The sequence below is a fragment of the Cervus elaphus genome, chromosome 23 (assembly GCF_910594005.1).
Source record: "Cervus elaphus chromosome 23, mCerEla1.1, whole genome shotgun sequence".
NCBI classification, from domain to species: domain Eukaryota; kingdom Metazoa; phylum Chordata; class Mammalia; order Artiodactyla; family Cervidae; genus Cervus; species Cervus elaphus.
The window spans coordinates 66,934,586-66,955,998 of NC_057837.1; the positions used below are offsets into that span (position 1 = coordinate 66,934,586).

General features: G+C 39.1%; 1 protein-coding gene across 4 annotated transcripts in view; it reads left to right on the forward strand.

The window, feature by feature from the left end:
• RALGAPB (Ral GTPase activating protein non-catalytic subunit beta) overlaps positions 1-20,080 on the forward strand; it is an 89,198-nt gene extending 69,118 nt beyond the window's left edge. For all 4 annotated transcript variants that reach the window (XM_043882952.1, XM_043882951.1, XM_043882953.1 and 1 more), the window contains 8 exons: positions 3,593-3,751; positions 6,642-6,807; positions 9,187-9,309; positions 10,799-10,935; positions 12,330-12,438; positions 13,191-13,269; positions 15,351-15,499; positions 15,971-20,080. In XM_043882952.1, the coding sequence (XP_043738887.1) occupies positions 3,593-3,751; positions 6,642-6,807; positions 9,187-9,309; positions 10,799-10,935; positions 12,330-12,438; positions 13,191-13,269; positions 15,351-15,499; positions 15,971-16,164 (1,116 nt within the window). In that variant the 3' untranslated portion in view covers positions 16,165-20,080. The remainder of the gene's footprint in view (positions 1-3,592; positions 3,752-6,641; positions 6,808-9,186; positions 9,310-10,798; positions 10,936-12,329; positions 12,439-13,190; positions 13,270-15,350; positions 15,500-15,970) is intronic.
• Positions 20,081-21,413: the final 1,333 nt, after the last annotated feature.

The following is a 21,413-nucleotide window of genomic DNA, read 5'->3' on the forward strand; positions in this document are numbered from 1 at the left end:
AGCTGCTTTGATAATATATCCACCTCTGACTTTTCCTAGGTGCTGTAGGACTCATGTTATATATGTTAATGACATCTGTAAGCAGTTAGAAAAAGAATGTTAAAACTTTTCCCCAGTAAACTTTATGAGTGAAAGTATGGGCTACAGTTGACTCTGCTCTTTCATGCCACTTTTGAAAAGGAATGAGTGTAAACACTTAATTAGATTCTGCAGTTTCTAGGGTCAGACTGTCTTGGTTTATGTCCTGGCGTCACTACTTACCAGCTGTGTGATCTTGGGAAAGTTACCCAACGTCTGAGTCTTAGCTCCTCATGTCTGAAATAGGGGTGATAAGGGTGTCATCTCACTGTGGTCGTGCCAGGGGTTTCATGTAGTACACAGAACAGTCAGCCAGCCTGTAAGGTAAATGTTGCCATTGTTCTTAATTTCACTAAAACAGTTTTACCAGGAAAGTGGTGGTATCTCTATTTCACAGATATAGAAACAGGGCCTCAAAAATGTGAAATAGCTTCCATGTATGTGAATTCAGAATTTGTACTAAGGCCTGTTTGTTTTGAAAAACACAACTGAAGATTGCCAGGCAAGAAGTCACTTATTGCACAAGTTGCCCCCTGCCTTACTCTCTAGCAGCTACTTGGTTGAAGACCATTTAACTTTTAAGAAACATAGAGGGGAACATTGCTGTCTTGAGTTTGGATTTCAGCATGTAGATGAAAAATATTTTACATTGTAGAAAATTGAATAAGTGGTGGAGAGTGAAAAATAAAAACTCTTAAAATGCAGAAGAAAAGAACAGAAAGGGGAAAATAATGAGAAATGCAGTGGTAAATGTGGAAGGAAAGGAACAAAGATACAACCTTACAGATGATTAGTGATATTCCTAGTGGAGAAAATTGGACAGAGTAGAAGCAGTAAATAAAAATATTCTAGAAGGAAATGATTGCGTGCTGTGGACTGAATGGAGACAAGACAAATCTCTGAGATTGCAGTTTTCCTTTCATGTTATCTACTGTAGTTGAAATGTTTAATCTTTCAAGAAAATAATTGCTGTACTTTCTCACCTGGGTCAGAACATAGGAAAAAGTCAGAAAGTAGCCTGATTTATTTTATGAATCTTAGCGTATCTCTAATAACTTAAACCTGACAGAACACACATGCTAAAGTATGTACAAAAGTATTAAGGAAAATACTAATAAAACTGAATTCAGCAGCATGTTAAACAAATTAACTTCTACAACCACATAAACTTTATCCTAGGAATGCAAGGAGAGTCAGTTATTGGTAAATATTAGTAAATATATAAATTAGTAAATAAATAAAGTTATTAAGAAAATAATTTGATTCTGTCAACAGATCAGTCAATAAAGCAGTCAATATTCAGCAAAACAATATTTAGTCTGATTTTTTAAAAATGAATAAACAGCCAAAAACTTCACCAGGGCCAGTAATGCAGATCTGTGTAAATGGCAGCCCATTTAGGAAACAAGATGGAGAATGAGGAAATGTTTAAAAAAAAAAAAAAAATGTGTAGGGAGATTCCCCCAGTGAGTAACATCTTACCTGACTATAATAGAGTAGAAAGGTCGATGAAATGCTAAAAGAAACTAAATAAGGGAAAAAACCATTGGAAAGGAAAAGACAATTCCCAGGTAATATGATTTCTAATTAGACAGCCATGGCATCGACTCAGTGGGCATGAGTTTGAACAAACTGCGAGATAGTGAAGGACAGGGAAGCCTGGCGTGCTGCAGTTCATGGGGTCACAAAGAGTCGGACACGACTGAGCTACTGAATGACAACAAGAAAGAGAATCAGTAGAGTGTCTAAAGTAAATGAAAGTTAAGATCACCACATATGAAGTACAAATATTAATGACTATAGCTGTTAATATCCAGTTAGAAATACAATGCAAAATAACTGTTACAACTGTGATACTGACAAAAGTTATCCTAACAAAATTTATTAGGAAAAACATAGACCTAGAGGAAAATACTTTAAGAAGTTATTAAGAGATATAAAGTACATGCATGTTATGTTCCTGAGTTAGAAGATCATCCAGAAGAACAAGCTGATGAGGTAGCTTTTAAAAAAAAAAAAGAATGAGGAGCCCTTGTCCTATAAGATGTGTTGTAGCACACTGCCAGACTGTGGTTCCCTCTCCATGATTTCAAAGTGAAAAATGAAAAGCAGAACGTTTTTTGTATGTTTGTAGAAAATTCATTTAGTAGAAAAATCTGCCCTGAATTGACACGAGGCTATCTGTAGTCTTTTTTCATAGTGTGAATGCTCTTCTATTTGACTGCAGAAATAGCAATGTCTTTAATGACAGGGTGTTGCCTCAGCCCTTGTTTGGAGTAGGAAAAGAGTAATCCTTGCTATCTCTGAGGGATGCTTTCCTGAAAAATACCATGGATGACACAACCTGCTGGTCAAGATCAAGATCTCAAAGAAGATAAGGGATGGGGGGGGACGGACAAAACAAGAAATGCATAAAAATTAATAGACTATTTTTAAAAGCAGTTAGGTTTGCAGAAGATCCGAGTAGAAAGTATAGAGAGTTTGCATATAACGTCTCTTCCTCCACACACATAGTTTCTCCTCACATCTTGCATTGTTGTGACATAATTTGTAACAATTGACGAACTAGTATCAGGTGGATTATTAACTGAACTCCATAGTTTACATTAGCGCTCCCTCTGTATTGTACAGTTCTGTGGGTTTTGGCAAATATGAAATCACATATGTCCACCATTATAGCACTGTAGAGAAGAGTTTCACTGCCCTAAAGTCCACTGTAGTCTTCCTAGTCATCCCTCCACTTCTCTGGAAATTCCCCCAACTCCTGACAACTACTGATCTTTTGCTGTCTCCACAGTTTTGCCTTTTCCAAAATGTCATATAGTTGGAATCATATAGTATGTAGTCTCTTCAGATTGGCTTCTTTCACTTAGCAGTTTGCATTTCAGGTTCCTCCATGTCTTTCTGTGACTCGATAGCTCACTTCTTCTTATCATTGAATAACATTCCGTTGTGTGGATTTATCACAGGTTACTTATCCATTCACCTACAGAAAGACTCCTTGGTTGCTTCCAAGTTTTGGCAATTACGAATGAAGCTGTTATAAACATTTGTGTGCAGGTTTTTGAGTAGACGTTTTTAATTCATATGGGAAAATATCAAGTTATGCAGTTGCTGTCCTGTGTAGTAAGATTATGCTTAGCTTGGCAAGAAACTGCCAAACTGTCTTCCAGCATGGCTGTACCATTTTCCATTTCCACCAGCAATGAATAAGAGTAAAATACATACTAAATTTTTTCTAGAAAGTTTGGTGTATTACAGAGATGATTGGATTTTAAATTAAATACATAGTATGATCTCAACCATCTTTAACAAAAAAAGGCAAAAAAACTGGAAGGAAGTACACAAGAATGTTAAAAGTTTCTGTAGTTTGGGATTATGGTTCTGCTTATTCCTGTCACTTTTTAATTTTTTTTTTTTTACTTAATGTTTATTAAACCATGAGCAAGTATTGCTTTTATAATTAGGATAGTGCAAAGAGATGATACCTTCTCCTTTCTTCCTTTGGTGGTAGGAACCTGCAAACAGTCGTCTACCTCCTCACCTTATTGCACTTGACTCCACGATACCTGGATTTTTTGATGACATTGGGTATCTGGATCTCTTGCCATGTCGTCCCTTTGACACAGTTTTTATTTTCTATATGAAGCCAGGTCAGAAAACAAACCAGGAGGTAAGATTTCTGGATTTGAGGGGTAATTTTTTATGCTGTAAATTGAAAAAAATTTACATGACTTGCACTTCTCTATGGTGGAAGGTGAGTTATTCTTGATCCTTAAAGATTTCTTGTAATCAGTTCAGAAACTGAGTTAAATGAAAACTATGATGCCTAGAGTCTTCAGTCTTTTGACTCTCAGTGAATGTGATGTAGAGAACTAGAGCATGTCTTCTTACCTTAAGGAATTCAGGTTCATAAGACACAAGTTAACCATGAAAAGCTAAAGTTAGGCCTTACTGCCCAGCAACAACTGTTTACTAACCATCTTCCCTGTGGCTCCCTCAATGTGCCCAAGTGTAGAAGTGATAATACCCTTTCCTCTTGAGGAACGCACTCCAGGTAATTTCACGAGGAAATAATTTTAGTCAAAGTATGCACAGTAGGAGAAGAACGTCTGAAATAAAGTAAAGGATAAAAACAAAATAAGTAAAACACAGTTGGATACATGTAACAAAGAGACTAGGAGAAGGATGAAGACAAATATAAGATAGGTGAGAACAGAAAACTGAGAGCAAATGTCAGGAGATCAAGTGTCTAATAGAGATAAATGGTTGAAACATGGATTGGACAGGTAGTTACCAACTGTGACTAAGAGAGGACCAAAGAAAGAAGTGTAATATATAGAATGTATTCACATGTGTAGAGCACTATGACTGTATTATCTTGGAGTTTCACTATAATCATTGTAAGACCATTAGCCAATCAGATTAAACACACTTGAAGAAATTTACCAGAATTACAAAATGTTTATACTAGAAGCATATTTCAGATTATTGGCAAACTACTAGAAAAGGAGAAGATTCTTCTCATTTCATGTTAGTGATTCAGTAAATACTTACTAAGTGTCTGCTGTCAGGTGCTTGGGTTCTAGTGGTGAACAAGATCTACAAGGTTTCTGGACTAATGGAACTACTCTTTAGAGGGAAAGACAGATGATTAAACACACAACCGTGATAAAGTGTGCTGATAGGAACATGTTACAGGAGCCGTAACATTAAAACCTAACCTGGTTTGAAGAAGACTTCCTGGAAAAAAAGACTTTTAAGCTAATGGTATGAGGTATACATTGACAGTAGGTTAAAAGGTAGAAGTGGGTTGTCACTAATCAAGAAACAACATGTGTAAAGGCCCTGGAGGTGAGAGAGAATTTCATTTTCATAAAATTCATTATTGGTTCCAATTTGTTTGGAGCTTGGGAGGCTACTGGTAGCCAGAGATGAGACTTACAGACTCAAGTTTTTTGGAAGATCCTCAGTAGAAGTGGATTAAATGCAGAGGGTGCGGATCTGTTTTGGAGGAAGTCTAATGCATGGTTCATATGAGAGTAGTGGAGCCATTTTCCTCCTACATATGGAAGAAGACACAAACCCTTGAGGTAATTCTTACACCAATTGAGTTTCCTTAGCTTTTTAGGGACCAAGGGTGACTAGAAAACAATTCGATTCCCAGAGGCCTCCTTTAGAATGGCTGAGTCCTGCCTTCCCTAGCCCCACCGGGAAGATTTAGATGAATTTCTAGCTGTCAGTCAGCGGCCTGCAAGTTGAATTTAACTTACTTATTGTATCTTGGCTACATTTTGAAATTGTTTAAAAGTCTCACCTCTGAATAAAACAAAACTGGGAGAAAACAAAAACTGGCTGTCAATCAGTTTCCTGGCACTTATAAGACTATGAAGGGATATGGGAAACTAAATAGGTACACTTCTGAAGAGAAGTGTTTAAGAGATGAGGCCTGGCAATGATGCCCGCTAGATTGAGAAGTATTTGATGTAACCCCATATTTTGACTTTGTTAGGTTAGCATTGTATGAACTACATCAGTGATCTGTGGGCTGGCTACATTAAAAGTTACTTGGGAGACCTCTTGAAAGTAGTAATTCCAGGATCTTATCTCTGCTGATCTGATACAGAGGTTCTGGAGTAGGCTAAGAAAATCTCATGTTTAAGAAATTCCCCGGATGATTTTGATACACTACCTTTCTCCGCATTTCATTTTTAATTTGTAGAGGATTTCTCATTTTCCTTCTTCTAGCATTGGACTTTGAACAGCAGCACTGTTGCTGTTTTGAGCCAAATAATTCTTGTGGGAGCTGTTCTATAAAAATAGGACATGTAGCAGCATCTTTGGCCTCTGCTCGCTAGATCCCAGCAGTGCCCCACCAGTTGTGATGTCAAAAATGTCTCCAGACACTGCCAGATGTCCCCTGGAGAGCAAAATCCACCTCATGAGAACCGCTGTTTTAGAACAAGGGACTTTTCTTTCTGGGGCCCAGGAATTAAATTTGGTACCTGGTGAAGAGGAGAGAGCCTTCATTGTTATCTGGGATGGTTGTATTCTCTTCTTTGAACCCAGAGAAGAATGTTTTCCCACTCATTTATTAATTATAGCTAGTCATTATTGAATTTTTAATAGGTTTGTGCCTTTTATAGCATTTGTCAAGACTTGTAGGTAAATAATCACATACCTATGTGAAGGCAGTGACCTAGTGTTTTTTGTTTACTTTTAGTAAACATATCTGGCTCAATAGTTATTTTGCTAGGGAGAGAGTTGAAGGATTTTCTAGCTTTATCTCACTTAATCTTCACAGCCATCATTATTATTCACTTTATAGATGAAGAAACTTAAACAGTGGGGTTAAGAAACTTGCCCAAAGCCCAGCAAGGATTTGAACCCAGATCTATATAACCCAGAAGCATGCATATTTAACTGCAGTCATATGTATAGTCCTCAGTTTATTCTCGTCTGACAAATCAAGTCCAAGCTACTTCAAAGAGAATTTTTATGAAGATACTTTGATATGCTCTTTTGTTTCCTTCATTATAGTTAATGATTGGTATGTATTTCAGATTTTAAAGAATGTGGAGTCTTCCAGAAATGTTCAGCCACATTTCCTAGAATTTTTGCTCTCCCTTGGATGGTCAGTAGATGTGGGCAAACACCCTGGCTGGACTGGGCATGTTTCCACCAGTTGGTCTATTAACAGTTGCGATGATGGTGAAGGACCTGAACAAGGTAAATCTCATATGGTCATTTGTTTTTTCTTATTTTGTTACTCTTGACTTTTCCCCTTTAATATGAATTTGTAGTCTTATGAAAGGAAAAAAAAAAACCAAGCAGAGGTATGGGATGGAGAAGTCTCTTTCCTCTCATCCTCACAGGAGATCACTTAATAATTGTATCATCTTCCAAACATTTTCTGTTAATATGAGGAATAATTATGTATGTACATATATAAGCATGTATGCTATATACATACATTATGACAACTAATATAAAATTAATGGCTTAATTATCACAAGGTTGGTAAATTTTTTATAGTGGGAGTGACTAAATTCCATTTTCTATAGCAATATTATAATAAATTTAGATTATAGCAAACAATAGTTTCCTAACAAGTATACTTTGTCTAATAAATACAGTTTTTCTACTAGCAGGTATGTTTTTTAGACTTTGTGGCTATCATTTAAGGTTACACTGTTAGGACATTATATAAAAAACCTTTGTAGTAAACAGCTGACTGAGAGATTCATACACATCGATGCAAATCCTCCCGAGGAACTGTAATCAGGATAGCAAGTACCAGAGCAACTATAAGTTTAAACTTAAGGCCTTTGCCCTACCTGGCTGGAGCTTTCTGTTCTAAGGGCCCTTGAAATCACTGGAAAGTTAGTAATACTTCTCTGAAGTGGGGAATGACTGTGTCTAGTGCTTTGAATTAGCAGAGTTCCTCTGTCAGCAAGATTATGCTCTTAAGTTTCCCATTAAATATCATTGTGACTTGTGACATAGTTTTCTCCTGCTTTCAACCAAGGTTGAATCAAAGTATATGAGAATATGCTCTAATTTCAATTGCCACATAACCTTTAATAGTTATGCTTAAGTGTATTTATCAACTAAATTCCTACAAGTAGAATTGATAAAAGATTTGCACATTTTTCAAGTTGATAAATGTATAAATGTATCACTTGGATGCTTAAGATTGCAAGTAACAGAAAACCTGACCCAAACTGGGCTAGATTTTGAAGGTCATTTGTTGCCTCATATAACTGAAAATTCCAGAGATTAGTGTACAGTTTTGTTGCCATTTGATCGGCACTTCTGTTCTATATCTCTGCAGTTTTCTTTTAGCTCTGTTTTCCATGTGTTGGCTTTGTCCATCCTGGCTTTCCTCACAGTGCAAAAAGGCCATTCCAGGCTAAAGCCATTCACATACCACACTAGTCTAAAGAGGAGAGGTTAGCTGGGTCTCAGAACCTCCCTTCTCCCAAAGCCAGAGATACACAGTGATTAGACCACCATGAGCCACCATTAGACTACCTCTGTGGCAAGAGAGGTGGAATGACCCTGATAGAGAGATGTGAACGAGGAGGCGGGTAGAATGAGTGTTGGGGCAGTAACAACAGTATCTGCTATGGTAGACACAACGCCTGCCCAACATCTAAACCAGGAGCCAGCACCTACAGCCCATGCCTGTCTTTGTAAGTAAAGTTTGTTGGCACTCAGCCTCACTTGTTCATGCATTATCTGACTGCTTTCACACTACAACAGCAAACTTAAGTAGTCATGGCAGAGACCATATGACATGCAAAGCTTCATTTACTATCTGATCCTTTGTAGAAAAAGTTTGCTAGATTCTGGTCTAAACTTCATTTGCCACTTCCTCACCAAATTAGGTGTCTTCTGATCTGTTAGGTGAGTTTTCTATTTTTAATTATGATTGAGTTTCAGCATCTTCTCATATTTTTATTTCTTAGCCGAGAACTACTTGTTCATTTCCTCTTCCCAATTTTTTGTCAGGTTGTTGGTCTTTTATGTAGGGCATTGTGTTCATTTTAATGGAGAACTGTACCAGCTCTCAAGAGTGTTATTTTGGTTAATTCTATCTTGCTGACTTAGAGAAGATACTATGATTAAAGTTGCCTGTACATTTTCATATTATATCACTGATCACTGGAGAAAATGGCACAGAAGCAAAGCTGAGGAGCAGTAGAGAGACCAGGGACAGAAATGCCCATGAGCAAGTGTACACACACGCAGGCGTCTGCCCCACCTCCCTTCAGAGGGACTGGGTAGTCTCTCTTTTAATTACTGTTACCTCTTCCGAAAAGACGATTCCCTGAATCTGCCCGATACACATGAACTAAGGTCCTGTTAATCAGGAGTGATCTGATTTAGTTTCAGAAACCGTGAAATTAAGATTTTATTGTTTAAAGTTAGTATTAAGCCATTTAATGAACATTCATAGTTTATTCTTCTTACACATTAATTCATGTTGGAAATGTACCTTCTATTTATTATTACTTTTTTTTAACCAGTTAAAATTTCATGTAGCAGGGTGATACTGGTTTTCCCAACTTTTTAGAGCAGTAATGTAGTGTTTCTCATTCGTAGATGAAGTGATTTCCTCTGAAGATGTTGGGGCTAGCATTTTCAACGGACAGAAGAAGGTGCTGTATTATGCCGATGCCCTTACAGAAATAGCTTTTGTGGTTCCTTCTCCTGTGGAGTCCTTAAGTAAGAGAATTTTTTTTGTGGTACTGGGTTTTTTTTTTATGGAACAATTTTTGTATTCACTGGTTTGTGCAGTATTATTGCACTGGGAGAGATTCTGAAGTCATCTAAGACATTCTTAAGCTTCAAAGACATGATAGCTTTTAGATTATGCAGAGGTGTGGGGTGTTAGTTCCTTTTAACTAAAGGAAGGTAGGAAAAGACTAGAAGACTGATCCTGTAATAATAATTTTTAAATAGCAAAGGAGATCCACTTTGACCCATTTGTTTAACTTTCTTTAATCTGACTAATTGGACTTCCCAGGTGGCTCAGTGGTAAAGAATTTACCTCCGAATGCAGGAGACGTAGTTTCGATCCTTGGGCTGGGAAGATCCCCTGGAGAAGGAAATGGCTACCCACTCCAGAATCCTTGCCTGGAAAATCCCATGGACAGAGGAGCCTGGCGGGCTAATGGGGTCTCAAAAGAGTTGGACATGACTTAGCAACTAAACAACAACAAATCTGATTAGTTTAACTAATACCTAGAAGCCCTGTTTTTCATTTTTCTCTCTAATAAGTGAACCCCCACCTGTTTCCCTGTTTCCATGTGAGAGCCTTTGTATGGAACCCCAGAGAACCCTGCAGTTCGAGGCTCATGGTGGTAACTGCCTAGTCTTCTAACACTGAGGTGGAGAAATTCCAACCTAGAAAAGGTGGCCATCAAGTGTGTTCTTCTCAAGGATCAGGAGTGATCATTACTTCTCAGTCTGAATTCTTAGTCTTATTTTGCCTTGAATCTTTGCTTCTTGCAAATTAAGTACATTACTTTGTGCCTGACCAGACAGGAGATGGAAAGCTTCACCTTCTCCATGAGACCGTCCATAGGATGGGATGCTGCACATCATGCTTTCACATTTCTCATTTCTAGGCTAATGACTTTTCCTGTACCCTGCTTTGGCTGCTTCTTAACCTTTGTACTTGGACCCTTGATTTTGCACTAGAGGTTCCTCCCTTTCTCTTCTCCGGAGCCAGTTGTGTCCCTGGAAGGAGGGCCCTTCCATGGTCTAGGCCAATGTCTGAGCAGCTGTTTGCCTTCATGTCAAGGCTGTGATCTCCTGCCTTAATTCCAGAAGCCAGGCCCCAACCGTCCTCTGTGGACTGAGTCCAGACCTGGTGTCTCTGGCCCAGCTTATTTGCACCAATTCAGTAGAGCTGGAGCCAGCAAATTATGGCACACAGGCCAAATTCAAAACACTAAGAATGTTTTTTGCATTTGTAAAGGGTTGTAAATAAAATAAAGAAGAATATGCAGTGAAGACCTATATAGCCAGCAAAGCCTGCAATATTTATTACCTGATCCTTTACAGAAAAGGTTTGCCAACCCTTCCTCCATAAGCAGTGCTTTGCTTAAGTAATTTAAGTTGTACTGTTAACATAGTTAGTTTAATAAACACATTTGCTCTAACGAAGTAGTAGGTATTTTATTTATATATATTTTTCTTCACCCTATAGCTGATTCACTGGAAAGTAACATCTCAGACCAAGATAGTGATTCAAATATGGATCTTATGCCAGGAATTCTGAAACAACCATCCCTGACACTTGAGCTTTTCCCTAATCACACAGACAATCTTAATTCCTCACAGAGGGTAAGTCACTTTGTTGATTAATCTCCAGAAATTTGTAGTGAAATGGAGGTAATTAGGTAATTATAGAATCACACCTGAAAAGCTTTTAACTTTAACCCAGAGAATAATTATATCTGTACTAATTCATTAGGATCTTAATTTTTTTTAATCAAATTTTCATGATTTTCTTCTTTTCAGCTTGCAACAGATGATTCACTCTAATTCCATCTTTGTTGTTTTTCTCTATTTAGTCATTTCGGTTCCATGCTTGGTCTTTCACCCATTCCTTCTCAAGTATAGGTTATTATTTGGTCCCTGAAATATCCAGTAAAGGTACAATAGTGTATATTTTGTAGCATTACTCATGCAAAATTCATCTTCAGTCTGACAGCGCACATGATGGCATTTTGAAGAGTAATCCAGTGTGTGAATAAAGGCACCGAGTGAGGTGACGCAGCAGCTACCACAGGAAAAGAGCATTTTGGTTTTACACTTTTCTCTTACCTTATCAGTGGACGTTACATCTTTGTCTGTGTTCTCCCCTCGTGTTATCTCCTAATCCTTACTGGAAAATGACCAAGTAGTATAGGAAGAGTATAGGATCAGTTTAGAGATGTAAGACAGTTGATATAGAATAAATAATAAAGACCAAAGAAGTGTTGTGCAAACTTGTCTGAAGCCCTTCTTCCATTGTAAAGAATTTTAATTTGGACCTCTCTACACTTAAAATTATTTTTAATATAAGTATTTGCTTAAAAGATTATGGGAAGGGTTTCACCTTTAAAATTGATTTAGGAAAAAAAGTTAGTTTGTATAAAATTCTGAAGTAGACTGATTTTGAAAATCATAAGTTGCTACATTTAAAAAAGATTTCACAGAATACAATTTGGAGAAGAGCAAGATCGGTAAAGCACCATGTTTTTATTTACCACATACTTTGCAGACTACTCACAAACTAAGGGGAAAAAAATTCATATCATTATCTCAGTAAATACAGGAAAAGCAGTTGACAAAAATTCAACACTGAAAAGATCCCCAGGAGGAGCAGTGATGTTACTCTGATAGAAAAAACATACTGCCTTCTGGTCACAGAGGTAGACTCAAATCCTCTTAAGTGCTCATTAAGATGTAGCATGAAAATTTTGTTTTTATTAATGTCAGTTATAATTGTTCAGTATTGCTTATCTTTTTTTTATTTGAATATTTTAGACTTTCATTGCCTTGTTCTAGTTTGAGACTTGATAAACAGAGAAACCAAAGAAGGGCTTTTTTGCAAATGTATTTTATACTTTTTTCCAGAAGTGACTTCCCATGATCTGATCCTTATGTCTCGGGTAGCTTGATGAATGTATGATTGTAGTTTTATTAAGCCAGTTTTTTTCCCACCCTCTTCTGCTTTTCTCTGCCTCATCCAGCTCAGTCCCAGCTCCAGAATGAAGAAGCTGCCTCAGGGTCGCCCTGTGCCTCCCCTCGGACCCGAGACAAGAGTTTCTGTAGTCTGGGTGGAACGCTATGATGATATAGGTATTGTGCAAGGACTTTGTCCATAAACAAGATTTTGGTAGGATGACAGTGACTTGCTGAATGTCTAAAAGGAGTGGCAACATAGGCCCTATATGGTGGCCAAGAGCTAGGACTGGAGTTCAGGAAGCCTGGGTTTCATTACGCCTTAGGTGACTAATCTGTTAAATGAATGACCCAGCACTTATTTCATAGTCGTGAAGATTTGATGGATACAAAGCCTTTAGGTCTTTTTGGTATGGCAGATACGGTTTTTGGCCACTTGGTCCCACTTCATGTGGCTCCCAGTCACCCCAGGACCTCTGGAAAGGGGAAGGGGGTTCACCTTCCTCACCCTCTTTCCACAATCTTGTTTCAGATTAATTGGTCCTTAGGGATTCCACTATGAATATTTTTCTCATGATTTTTATGTAAGCTGCACAAGAACATTAGAAATGTGTATTTACCCTAGAATCTCATTCTGCTCAGAGTTCATATTCATAGGAAAGTATAATGGTTGCTTTCTAACACTTCTAAAGCTCTTTCCAAGCCCTCCAGGACTATAGATTACATTCTTTAAAAACTCTGTGCTTTAGATGAACTTTTCTAAAATATGCCTTGAGGGATTTTTTTTTTTTTAATTTGTGAGGAATATTTAGGGCTATATGTTTTAGGAGAACAAAGTCCATATATTTGTTGTCTGCTATGTAAAGAGTTTAGGAAATTCAGTTTTCTTGAAGGGAGATACTAAATGTAATGCCATGATTTTCTTCCAGAGAACTTTCCCCTCTCAGACCTGATGACAGAAGTCAGTACCGGTGTGGAAACTACTGCGAACAGTAGCACTTCTCTGAGGTACTCCCTCACCTGCTTGACGTTTGTCAGTATTGACTTTTAAGCACAGAGAAAGCCATTTTTATAATACGGTGATTGTAATTTAATTAAGAAATAATGACTTTAATGAAACAAAAGGGATGAAGGCAATAAGAAGTAAACATAATTATGGGAAAGAATCAAAAAAGTTTGTAGATAAATGCACAAGGTGATCAAATTAGCAGGGATTTTTAAATGGCATAATTAATTGCTGTTTTACATTTATCTGAGGCAGAAAGATGGAAAAGTGGAGACAAGTATTAATGAAGAGTGATAATAGAGTAGCAGTATTAGATGGAAATAATGGAGTTACATTGGTCAAAACATTCTGGCTAGATAGCAGTTAAAGTATCCTCGTCACATGAGCTATTGAATGGAAAAATATTTCTAAATAAAACAGGATACTAACTTTATTATAATATTAAGATTTTTATTTTAGCTGCTCATGCACAAAAATGGATTAAAAACAGAATAGTAAAAATGTGTCTGTGCAGGCTTTACCATCTCAAAGCTTTTTGCTTGTCTTGTCTTTTGTTTAAACAAATAATTTATATCAAGCTTAACTTGATATTTTAGCTTTGAGTAAATTCCTTCTATTTTCCATGTTCTGGTTTATATTGCATATAAAATGAATTTAGTCTAACGTTAGAAAGATGGCTTATTTTAACATTATCATGTTAAATTTCTAGAATAGGGCAAATCATTCCTAAAATTTCTGTTTTTTATGCCAAAGTATCTTAATGCAAACTACAGATTTTCTAACATTCTGAATACATCAGTATACACCTCTGAAAAATTAACACTTTTCAAATATATAAAGATAACATTATCAGAGTAATAAAGTTAATCATAGTTCCTTAATTTCATTTGGTAGCCAGTTCATATTCAGATTTCTCCATTTCCCCTAAAATAGTCTTTGCAGCTGGTTTGTTCAAACCAGCACCCATTTCAGCCTTATATCCAGTACTCATTCCTTCAGGTCCCTTTTAATACAGAACAGTCCTGTTTTTCTAACTCCTTTTTAGCCTTCTTTTTTGACACTGACTTGCTAAAGAGACCAGAAGAGATTTCATGAGGCAAACTTTACTTGAACTAGTTCAGAAGAGAACTTTTAAGTGTCTCGTGCTGTTTTTTGTTGTTTTACTTTTTAGGTCAAAAGTGCTATAATATGTTTGGACTGTAAAATTTGTATTTTACTAGTAGTTTAGCAAAGTTTAGAATTTGTCTTGGGGACAGAATTAGTATAGGATTGATTTTTATTAGATGTCTTGAAAAATTGACTCTGTTGCTTTGGCCAAAATCACTTTAGAAAGAAGGCTTATTGTGTTACAAAGCAAAAACAAACCAAAACCCTGACAAATAGCATCAGAGAGTTACATGGGTATGTCTGGATGCACTGGCGTATCCCCAACACACATGTCATTCAGTCTCCTATGGGTGTGGTTGCTTGCCTTGGCACCTGTTGCCTGTTCAGAGGCTTTGAGGGCTTTGGCTGTGTCAAAATTCAGCCGTTTTTCACCTCTGCTGAGGAGGACACCTGCAACTGCCCCAGACTAAGGTGCTCCCAGCCTCCTTCCCCAGCCCCTAAAAAATTATGTCAGGGATTCCCTTAGTGGGCCTAAGCTACCTTCCCACTTGCTCTGAGGTGCTAGTCTTGAACATGGTAGAATTCCCTGCCCTCTGGCCAGCTCCATTTTTGTTCCCTACAAGGAGGAGGAACTGAGTGAAAGCCCCACAGCTGGCTGCTAGATTGATTATTCCGCACGATGTATTTTTCTGGCCTTTCCTTCCACCCGGTGTCCCCAGTGGTTTTCTAAGCACAATTTTAGGCCCTTGTTTTTGTCAGCTTCAAAAGGCTAACCCGAGTGATGGGCATGTAGGGCCAGATGTTGGTGCGGGGGCTTCCACATGGCCTCCCAGAAAGAAGATTTCCGAGCAGACTGATCACTTGGCTCATGTAAACACTGCCTGGCAGTAGTTCCCTTGGTATTCTTATATCACACATGGGGGACCACAGCTCTTGAATATCTGGAGTAAAAGGAGTGTTCTTTTCTTTTCTTAAGATCTACTGCTCTTGAAAAAGAAGTTCCTGTCATCTTCATCCACCCTTTAAACACTGGATTATTCCGGATAAAAATTCAAGGAGCCACTGGAAAATTTAACATGGTCATCCCTCTTGTGGACGGGATGATTGTCAGTAGGCGAGCGCTCGGTAAGCCTCATATGTAGCTGAAGGATTGAAGTTTCTTTCTTTCTTTTCTTTTTATTTAACATTTTTATGAACCAGAAAGAAGTAGAAATAGGAAATGGTAATATTACTTAATAGGTCCCACATGTAGAAAATGCTGTGGCTTTTATTTATAAGAGGAAGCATATTTTGTTCTGTTTTGAAGTATGCTTCAATCTAGTAAGTACGAGCAGAACTGTAATTCACAAACTTCCAGTATTGGAAAATGAATATAGTCTGTTTGTAATGGGCAGGAAATGGGTTGTCAGGCTAGAGTTTGATTCTGTTTTCCTCATCATTGTGTTTCTTCTGACAGTTTTATCTGTCTCTGTGAGGAGTTGTGTAAATGGAATAAGATAGTTTGAGTTTGCCGAAAATAGTTTGCTTGAATACTTATAGTTCACTTAGCTACCTGTTTATTCACGTTGATTTGAATGAAAACCTTCTGTTTTCAAGGTTTTCTGGTGAGGCAGACTGTAATTAATATTTGTAGAAGAAAGAGACTGGAGAGTGACTCCTACAGCCCACCACATGTCCGCCGGAAACAGAAGATCACCGACATTGTCAACAAGTACCGGAACAAACAGTTGGAGCCAGAGTTTTACACTTCACTTTTTCAGGAGGTTGGACTCAAGAACTGCAGTTCTTAGACCACTATCTGTCTAAGACTATTGAACTCTAGTTTGGGGCTATAATATCAAAGCAAAGCAATTTGATAGGTGATCACTGTAAAAATAAATCACTCCCCAAGAGCTTACTGTATAATCACCGGAATAGAAGAGACACATTATAAACCCATTTGAGAGAAGACTTTTTGGCTTTCTAGTGAAATGGGCTCCCAGACACAATCATATTCCTGCTGGTAATGATGATACACATTTTAGCCATAAACTTTTCTTTCAAAAGTGACAATTTCAGTTAAATACAAGCCTTTTGAGGAGAAAGGCTTTTATGCATCTCAGTTAAACACGTGCATTGGTAGTTTCAAATTTGCAGATTAGAAGTTGAAGATAGTTTTATACCTCACTTTTTAGGAGGTTGTGTTCAAAATTAAAATCTGTCTCAGAATCGTCCAGGACATTTAAAGACTCATGTTGCTAGCATGGAGGAGAAGGAAGGAGATCTCAACTTTCTGCTCACTCGTAGGTCCATTTGTCATCCATCTGTCATCCAACAATCGAACTGACAGAAAGGAACAGAAGTGTTTTTTGCTCAGTCTAATATTAAAATATTTCATAGTTTCTAGATTTCAAAAAGTTATTCTCATCACTGCAAAGGTCTGTCTGAAGGCCTCAGTTTCTGGGCAGCCCAGGAACGGATCTGAAATGGAGGCACGGCCTGGTCCTTTAACAGGGATACAGATGGAGTTTGTGGAGTTAAAAGTCAGAAGTGACACCTCCCCCCTCTTCATTATTGTCTAGCTCAGAGACAAAATGACAGGTTAACCGTTTGTAATTCCTTGGTAATTTCTTGGTTAAATAGTAAGAAATATAAATTCATGGCACAGGTTTAAACATTTTTTGGTTTCATCCCTTGTCTCTTATTTCAGGACCAAGCAGGAAACTGCAGTAGTTTATGAAGGATTCTAATTTGGGGTTCAGGAAATAGCCTCTCCATGCTCCTAATTCAGATCTCTCTAGAGAGCTGCTGCATTTCATCATAATTGAAAAACATTAGAGACCACCTCCTAGGGTGGCTGCTTTTAGAAACAGCTGTTGTCATATTTTCTGGACTTCGCCAGCTGAAGGCGTGACAGATCCCTGCCCAGGTTTTTGAAATACTTCTGTTACCTCGCTGCTACTTTCCTGCCAGGGATAAATGTTCTGAGGTGGCCAGACCCAGAACACCCTTACAAGGATTCCTGTTACAGTGCTAGGGTGTACACTGCTCATTTCTCCTATTCTTATGTTTATTAAGAATAGCATAAGAATATTTATGTTATTTTCTTTTTTATTAAGGTTATTTTGTGCTAAGAAGATAAGTGACATTTAAAAGTCCAAAGAAGAATGATCACAATTGTGTAAGGGGTGATTTCCTACTTGAACTCTGATGTCAGTAGATTCTGTAGGTCAGGACTACAGTGAGCTGTTTGGTTCGATGTTTCGGTAGTTTACTTAGAGGACAGGGGATAGTGTAGGACCTAACTCCCAGTGCAGATATTTCTATTCCAGAAGTATATATTGATATCTAGGAGCAAGAAATGTGGGCATAGCAGCTCTCCAAGTTTGCCTCACCTTTTTTCTTCCTGTTTGTTTTAAGCTCAGGTAAAGGTAACCTCTTCCTTCTATGACTCCAGTTTCCATTCAGGGTATAACATTTGATTTTCTTTTTAATCTGGGCAATAAATTGATGCTCCCCAAAATAATAATAATAATAAATTGATGTTCCTAGATGGTAGCAGTGGGGGAGGGGGATGTATGATTAGTAAGTTCTACTCTTAAATTAGTTCCCCAGCTACTAAGCTATAGAGTGAGGTTTAACAACTTTCATGGAAATTCCAGATTGACATTTCTTGGGGGGAAAATGGGCCCTTCTTTCTAATAGGTGTGGGCAAAGAAGGCTATAAATTAATGTGCAACTTGTAACATTCCAGAAGCTAAAAATAGCTGGTGTAGGTATGCCTCCTCAGTGTGACCCTTGAGATGACACTTTGACCTTTGGCATAGTTCTACTGTCAGGAAAGCATACTGTGGTGTACGTGTTAGTGGTGGGCTTCATGATGCTTCAGTTTGCTCTGATTTCTGACAACTCTTTGTAATTCTAATGGCTTTGATAAGTCAGAGAACAACTGTGTTGAGTGCAGTTATGATCTGGAAGACTCTGTGGTCTTCCAGGGAAGACAGGATGGAATCAGGGCTGTGCTGCTCCCAGAGGCATGAAACCCCAGTATATACAGCACAGAATACAGGGTACGCACACTTCATCAGGTGCTGGCTCCTTCTGCTCAAATTCACATCTACCTAAAAAGGGAGTGGTAAGTACGCTTGGACCTTTCACTAGTGTAGGTGTGAGTTTCATGGTCACTGAGATCTCTCAACTGCCTTTGTAAAAATCACTTTGAGTAGAATAACGCCAGAGGGGCATATTTAGTCCCAAGAATAACCTTTAATATTCCACTTGATGTTTGCTAACAGAGGTTCAGAACTTTTCGGGGGGTCTTTGGCTTGAACAGTTCGGTTGCTGCTGTAACAGGTGAACCAGGTCATGGATGAATGTCACATTTGGTGACGGGGAATGTGTTACCCAAGGGACAGAGGCAGGTAGCCCCTCGTAGTCCCTTCTCACATTTGAGGGGAAGGGGCTCTCTCCCCGTGTCTGCCTGAGAGCACCAAGGACAGTGAGGAGTGCTTTTGCGTTTTCCTGTTCAGCCAGCTCTCTTTGTCCAATGCTTCTTCCTGAGACCCCCTCCTATCCATTGGCCCTTTGACAGGAGTCGTTACTGGTAGGTTGACCCCCTCCCTTCCTGGCAATACATACACAACACGCATGCACGCTCTCTTGCATTTCCACGTCCTCAGCTGCCCTGAGGCAGCCCTTTGGACTCTATAAAACAAAATATGTCTCTGGGCCAGTAACGTCAGTTCCCTACAGGTTGCACATGTGAGGCCTTCATGAGTGGTTACTTCCTATATACACTGAGGAAACATTTGTCGAGTTCTGCAGAGTGATTTTTAGAGAAGCAGAGTCTTCAAGAGTATTTAACTTGCATTGGAAGGTAGAACTTTACCCAAAGAAAGTGGAAGTCGGCCTTGCTCAAAGACATGTTTCGCACTGGACAGTAAAAAAATGTATCAGAGGTAATTTGACACTCCTGCTGGTTGTTCTTCATTCAGCATTTTAAAACCTGTTCTGGTTATATTTTTCCAAAAAGAATTGGTTTACATGTTTACATAAAGCGGTAAGTTGTGTTAGATGGTCTGATTTAGGGATTTCCATGACAACCTCTTGTCCCGAGATGGAGAGATGGGAGGTAATCCACCCATTTAACGTGGAATCAAACTGTGGGTTCTCAGTAGCAAAAGAAGCCATGTACTGTATAGTGTTTTTCTCAGAATATCAACTCATGTTTTTTCAGATGCTTTTCTTTTTTTAACGGTGAGGGAAAGGTATAATTTGGGATTCCACAGTGCCTTGCATACAGTAGGCGCCCAATAAATATTTGTTGAAGCAAACCAAGTTTCCCAAGTCCTTGTCTCTTGCAGTGACCAAGAACATCTTTCTCCTCTGAAGGGCTTGGCAGTTGTGGCTAAAAAATAAACAGTATCATTATTTGCTTGAAATCATATACACAATTTGTATGAATTTTGGTATGTTGCCAAGACATGATCTTTTTCTTATTGTATTTTCTGTAAATATTTCTGGCACTGAACTGTAAAGTAAAGGCAAAATGTAAATATGAAGGTGTCCCGTGTACCCTCGCCTCCTGTGTTTCCTCTTCGTCGGTTAGGGAAGAAGGCCCAGAGGCTTGTTTGTATTTATGCAGACCCTTTGTCCAGAAGAAACCCATGGAATATTGAATGTAATACATTTAGTCAATTAAATTTTAAGGAGATTCTTATCTAACAATGTCACGTGTGCTTTTGGTTTGACTCTTGCATGGGTGTGCTTCAGAACTTACATCAGTGGGTTTTTACCCTGGTTTTGTAAGAGTATCATGAAATACTTAAAATTCAAAATTTTTTATTTACTTTCTTTTTTTAATTGGAGGATAATTGCTTTACAGGGTTGTGTTTCTGCCGTACAACCATGTGAATCAGCTATATATACACACACATGTGTATCCCCTCCCTCTTGAGCCTCCCTCCCTGCCTCCCCCCAGCCCTCCCTCTAGGTCATCACAAAGCACCGAGCATACAGCAGCTTCCGCCCACCGTTTATTTCACACATGGTATTGTGTACATGTCAGTGCCACTCTCTCAATTCACGCCCCTCTTCCCCTGCTGAATCCACAAGTCTGTTCTTAACATCTGCGTCTCTATTCCTACCCTGCAAATAGGTTCTTCCATACCACTTTTCTGGATGTCATAAAATTTTTTAAAGTTAAAAGTACTTGGCCTTTTATGCTGAAAGGAGGTCATGTAACGAAAGCAGTGCTGTCAAAAGGCCCACCTGACAGAGGCTAGCAGTTGCCACGGGGCTGGCTGGCTCTCTGTGTCTTGAGAACCAGAAATGCCGGCTGTGCTCCCTCCCTGCAGAAGATCCGAGCTCTGTCAGACTGGCCAGTCAGGAAAGCAGACACCCGGGGGGGCCTCCTCTGCCCACTGGTCCTCTGAGCAGAGCTGGCTGCAGCACGTTCCATGGGGCCCATTAGCACCCAATGCCTAGGTCACAGGTGGTGGGTGGTTGTGCCACTTGAGCACACAGCTATGGTGCTGGCCTCTGCCCAGAGCTGCCCCGCCAGCCTGCTGCTGACCACGTGACATTAATGTGTGACTTCTCACAAAGTACGCCTGGAAGCTGGGAGCTGCCTCCACTGCAGCCGTGCATCCACACCTGCTCCCCCCAGGACCTGCCACTGTGTCCTGGTGGCCACGGGAGCTTAGCCCTGGGCTGACTGCCCAGGGGCCCTGTTTTGGGGTCTGGAAAAGAAATGAGGGCTCAAATCTGTCTCAGCTACGTTGCTCAGTTCTTTCTGACCCCAGCCCCTTCAGGACCCAGGGCCGAGAAATCATCCCAACCCAGACTACCCATCTCCTCTACTCTTGGCCCCAGGGTCCTCAATGGCACAGCTCACCAGGGGACCATGCTTTGAAGATACACTTTCTAATGCCATCTGCCTTGACCTCTGCTGGGGACTCTGGTCATTCCACAGCTGGACTAAGATTCCCTCTAAACACACTGGCTCTCCGAGCCCCAGCTGTTACCCACTGTTTTGCTGAAAGTTTTCAATTATCTGTTT